This window comes from Diadema antillarum, unplaced genomic scaffold (genome assembly GCF_040938485.1).
Source record: "Diadema antillarum isolate AM-2024a unplaced genomic scaffold, OU_Dant_1.0 scf00000022, whole genome shotgun sequence".
Taxonomy (NCBI): Eukaryota; Metazoa; Echinodermata; class Echinoidea; order Diadematoida; family Diadematidae; genus Diadema; species Diadema antillarum.
In genome coordinates, this window is record NW_027270911.1 from 1,106,094 (window position 1) to 1,111,906 (window position 5,813).

Below are 5,813 nucleotides of genomic sequence, written 5' to 3' on the forward strand. Positions count from 1 at the left end.
CTTATCCCATGGCTAGCTGATACTAGGTTACCATTCCTCTTTTTTTTTTCTGTGTTATCATATCTACTTTAGATAGTAATTATCATCAAAATTACCATTATCAGCACTCATGTAACTGAACTACAAGTACAATCTTCTATACTTCACCTTATGGCACGTACACAGAATTATTTCTAGAATCCGTGGCTCGTGAGTGTTCTTGTTCGGATCGTATATCTATTTACCATGAGCCTCGTTCCTTCGTTTCATCCTGTTATTGCATTTTTTCATCTGTCTGTTTGTTTGTTTGTTTGTTCTAGTCTACAGAAATGTATAGAAGAAGCATGGCTGCCGACTCCCATAGGCTCTTCGTTCTAGAACATTAAAGTAAACAGAACTGCATCAGTAATGAACTCCCAACCCGTGACGTTCAAAAACCGGATCAAGCTCTTGTCAAGGCAATCCTATTGATCACAAAGTTGTTTTGATTTGATTTGATTTGATTTGATTTGATTTGATTTGATTTGATTTATTGGTTCCTGCATTATATCATTGCTCATGCAGATACATATTATATTATATACATTGCTGGTGCCATACATATATAAACATTAATTGTTAACACTAGGCGTTTTCACATCAGCCTGATAAAAATCTAAGCTCGAGATATTTTCGCGATCGCAAATTAGCGCGCTATTTCATTTCCTATTCACATCAGCCCGAAAAGAATTAGCCCGATTTTTTTTTTCGAGCTAATTCGACAGCTGAGCATGCGCAAACACTGTCGGGTATAGAGCGCACGCTTTCGGGTCACACACGCTAGTCATGATGGGATACATCGCGATAATTTCTTGAGGCGATTTCACATTATCAAACAGCGCGCTAGTTCGATATGTTATCCCGCTATTTCAGAAATTTCCCGAGTTGGATTCGAGAAATTTTCTCGATCAGAGCGATACTATTAGCGCGCTAATTTGTGTTCACATTATCAAATAGCGCGCTATTTCGTGATCGGGTTAATTTCCCAAGTCAGAAAATAGCGCGCTATTTCGAAACATCGGGCTGATGTGAAAACGCCTAAAGTAAGTTTCTTCATTGCCTTTACAATGTACAACAAAATATATGAGCGATGCTGCTGCAATGAATAACACAGAAGGGCTACAGCTTAGCATTGCTTGATTTGCATGCAGCCCTCGTAACACATAACATATAGGAAAATGGGGGGGGGGGATGACTTGCATAGATACAGGATAGAAGAAAGGAGAGAGGAGAGGTCTGTCTGCTTTCGCTAATGCACAAAAGGCGTTTTCACATCAGCCCGATATTTCGAAATAGTGCGCTATTTTCTGACTTGGGAAATTAACCCGATCACGAAATAGCGCGCTATTTGATAGTGTGAATACAAATTTCCCGAGTCCAACTCGGGAAATTTCCCAAATAGCAGGATAATTAATGCGAACTAGCGCGCTATTTGATAATGTTCGGGCTGATGTGAATAGGAAATGAAATAACGCGCTAATTTGCGATCGCGAAAAATATCGAGCTTGCATTTTTATCGGGCTGATGTAAAAACGCCTAATGTTAGATCACTTGGATCACTGAATAGTAAAGCATGGCAAAGTATTTTCTCACCGAGGTACAGGTGAACAGTTACAGGTCATGGTCGGTTACATTACGTAATAAATTCAGAACGGCGATATTTCCACGAGGGAATTTCATACACAATACAATTACGATGACATTATAAGCTCACTGATATCCAGAGAGCAGCATTGTCTTTACAGCTTTCTTAAAAGAGTGTATAGACTTTAAAGTTCGAATTTCAGAATTGTTAACACATTTAAGCCAATCACAACATTTTTAAGCTTCTGCAATGCTGCCTGAAGAAACGTTTGAAGAAGATATACGATTTTGCTCAAAGCTAAGCAGTCGTCGTTGCAAAGCCACGAAAAGGTGCAGCATTCTCTCTAGCCAATAGTAAGGGTCAAGGGTTCAGGTGTGAGTTTTTTTCCATTTGTCTCCCTCTCCAAAAGAAGAGGGAAACAAATTGAAGAAACTCACACCTGAAACTTCTTTCCTGTGAATAACATCTTTCTTTCATTAAATGTCAAGCGTTATTGACTCATTACACATCACTCTGTTCTCATACGCTACATTCGGGAGACTAACTTCTCCACTCTGGCTGTGTACGGTCAGTGAGTGCCGACCGTACATGGCCGTACATAATTACTTTTTGTTCTTCGGACATATAAATGACATGAGATAGTTTAAGAGATTGAATACCACGGGTGGCTTGGGATGGACTATGGAGCGGAAATTCTGTGCCACTGTCATATCCCAAGCATCGATGAGAGACACCTTTGGATAGTCTGAAAACACCTGTCGCATCTTCTGGTCGATCGTTTTGATGTACCATTCGCTATTGCAAAGCAGGTGAAGTACATTTTTGTGCTCTCGAGTGTTGGCGCTCTTTAAGACGACCAGCGTCTGCGGGCTTCTGGCGTGTAGTCTTTCAACAGCATCTTTTATTCCTCTTATTCTCTCCTCGTACAGTTCGAGCGAAAAAGTTGTGAAGTGCGTACCGACTCCTATCACAACTACCGTGTTTTCATCTGCTTCGAGATCGTCTATCCTGTTGACGACATAATCGAGAGCGTCAAGGCGTAAAAACGAAGACGGGCGAGCTGGTGCAAAATGGAAATTGAAGTGAATTGTGATGTTATGCGTTGAGTCTATGGCTGTCATAGGGCCAGCTACCCTGGCTGTGCGGTCCGGGCGCTTTCCTGTCCCGATCAGGGTTGGCTTATACTGGCTTGAGAGATAGCTGTAAAGTTGGCGCACGGTCGAGTCCCCGTAGATATAGATACGTTTATTAGATATGCACGAGAGAGCGCCCTCTTTGTCGAAGCGCTGTATTTCGCACTGGTGTGAGTACCAGACATCGTGGTGAAAAAATCCCGAAGGAGCGGTGTTCTTCAAGTGCTGTCCCGGAAGGTACGGGGGAAGCGTTCTCTGAAATCTTGTCATGTCATCAAACCAATCTTGGGAATATCCATGAGTTTGTGTGCGTGTGTGAGTGCGTGTACGTAAAAGAGGAATACGGCGCGGAAAGAGGGGGAAAAAAGAGTTGTGGAGTTAGATGCCATTCATTGACGTACATTCAACAAATTACTTGTATTCTGTTCGTACGGCTAACGCCTTAACCAAAGTACGAACAGTAACATTACAACGTGATTAATGAAATAAATGACGAAATAACTGAATTCAAGAAATCATGACTGATGTTTGTACACTTAGCGCACTGCTAATCCAAAGTAATAACAAATGATTATGAAATGACAGTGTACGTGTGTGTTTATTCCCACAGGAATTGCTTTAGAGCCATCACGTAGATTGTTTGTTACAACACACTATTAAACAAGGAACATACAGAAAGCATACACGACATACAACGTGGTTGACACCAGCTCCGAATGATATCACACAGCCAATATTGCCAGTTCTGGTTTTTGTAATGTTTTCCTCATTTTCACTTTCCTTTGTCAAATTTGTTGGGAACTGTTTTGACAAGAGCTCTGATGAGAACATTTAGCGGATTTTTTCCCATCATGTCTATACACTGTCTTACTAAAGCACTAGCTAATCGGGGCTTAGTGATTTTGGTAAAGGGAAATAAGTCAGGCATTTATAATTTGCAATGAATAAACCGCTAGTCTTTTGTAGTTTTGATATTTTAGCTATGATCAGCATCTGTTATGTATTGCACGTTTCTATAATTTATATATTAGTTTTCTGTATTCATTCTGTTTTGTACAATGTGACATGCTTTTAACTGAAAGAGAATAAACTTCGAAGTTCTAATGTTAGATTGTTATTTGGACGAAAGGATATCTCCAATATTATTTATAAAGGCCTACAATAAAAACTTTTGAGTTACTGCCACCTCTCCATTTACCTGTGCGTAATGACCATTATAATGTACAAGTATATCTGCACACGTTTTTGCTGTAATACACTGTACATTTTGTTTTCCTTGAATCTGTATTATTATTGGAAATCAAATTTCACTTGAATTTGAATTTGAATTAACTTGAACTCGAGCTTTCATAACGGTGCCATTTTGGCCAGTTACAGTGTTACCCGAGATCCAAAGGACAGAAAATAACGTAATTTACATATTGTATTTCGTATTTATCATTTTACAATTTATCATGATTTACATATAATATGTATACGTATAATAGTTAAGTATGTGTGTGATTCATATCAATGTCAACATCATGCTACATTAATGTAATTAGAGAATATATATATATATATATATATATAATAATACATACATACAATTTCTATAGCGCCGTTCTCCACTTTGATTAAATGCTCAAGGCGCTTTACAATTGTACATCAAAGCAAACAGACTGAAGATACAAGTACATCACCGTAATAGAAGAAGATGAAGAAGCAGAAAAAAAGACATGAAAGTCTGTCTTCAAAGGACACTGGTCTTCAAAATGCACTGCTAAACAAATATATATATATATATATATATATATATATATATATATATACAGTACAGAAACGTAATAAGAAAATTGGTCTGCTCGGCATCTTGATGATAATAAGTTAACGAATCAGTAGAAGAAGAACGCCGTAAAAAAATAATAAATCCTAGATCTTGAAGATCTTAAGAACGGAGCATAGCTCTCAAATACTGAAAGGCAAGGTCACACTCTTCATCAGTGCCCATGGTGTGACAAAAGATCTCAATCAAACCCGTTTCTGAAACAGACATGAAAACACGTCTGATCATGGGCAGACGGATTTTGAAACTCACGGTACCATCTGTTTAGCGCGGTGACTTCTTTGAAAGGTGAGTTTCAAAATCCGTCTGCCCATGATCAGACGTGTTTTCATGTCTGTTTCAGAAACGGGTTTGATTGAGATCTTTTGTCACACCATGGGCACTGATGAAGAGTGTGACCTTGCCTTTCAGTATTTGAGAGCTATGCTCCGTTCTTAAGATCTTCAAGATCTAGGATTTATTATTTTTTTACGGCGTTCTTCTTCTACTGATTCGTTAACTATATATATATATATATATATATATATATATATATATATATATATGTATATAAAATATTTTTCCGTGCTCTCGCACGTGTTTGTAGCAAGCATCTATTATGTAAAACGAAGAAGATGAAGAAGCAGAAAAAAAAAGACATGAAAGTCTGTCTTCAAAGGACACTGGTCTTCAAAATGCACTGCTAAACATATATATATATATATATATATATATATATATATATATATAATATATATATAAAATATTTTTCCGTGCTCTCGCACGTGTTTGTAGCAAGCATCTATTATGTAAAACATAACAAAAGTTAGAACTCACCTTCCGTATCATTCTGGACGTCAATGGTGATAGGAGACCCTTTGATGGAAACTTTGTGCCTGTATCAGAGTAATGAGGGAAGTTAAATCGAGTAGGGAATGAATTTTCTAATTCCCTATGTCTGTATGTTTAATAATCCGAATAGGGTATACAGAGTTCGTTAAGCCCAACATCTATGGTATTATCCCGAAGGTTTAATAATAATAATAATAATACAATACATTTATAAGGCTCTTAGTACCGATGTTTCTAAGCGTACAGTTTACCGGAAAAATTAATATCTATACCAGAATAATACAAAAATACCAAAATAGCAGTACAAACATACCAAAAAAAAAATAGATACAGTGTATAATTACGATAAATAATGAAAATCAAAATCAGTGTGTACCTCCATTGACCGACCCACAACTGGACTATTCCAAAGAACTATCTA

General features: G+C 37.6%; 1 protein-coding gene across 1 annotated transcript; it reads right to left on the bottom strand.

Moving 5' to 3' along the window:
- Nucleotides 1-2,205: 2,205 nt before the first annotated feature.
- Nucleotides 2,206-3,006, bottom strand: LOC139730930 (NXPE family member 3-like). The gene has a single exon (XM_071641815.1). The coding sequence runs from the start codon at nt 3,004-3,006 to the stop codon at nt 2,206-2,208; it is 801 nt and encodes a 266-aa protein (XP_071497916.1).
- Between the last annotated feature and the right edge of the window lie 2,807 nt (nt 3,007-5,813).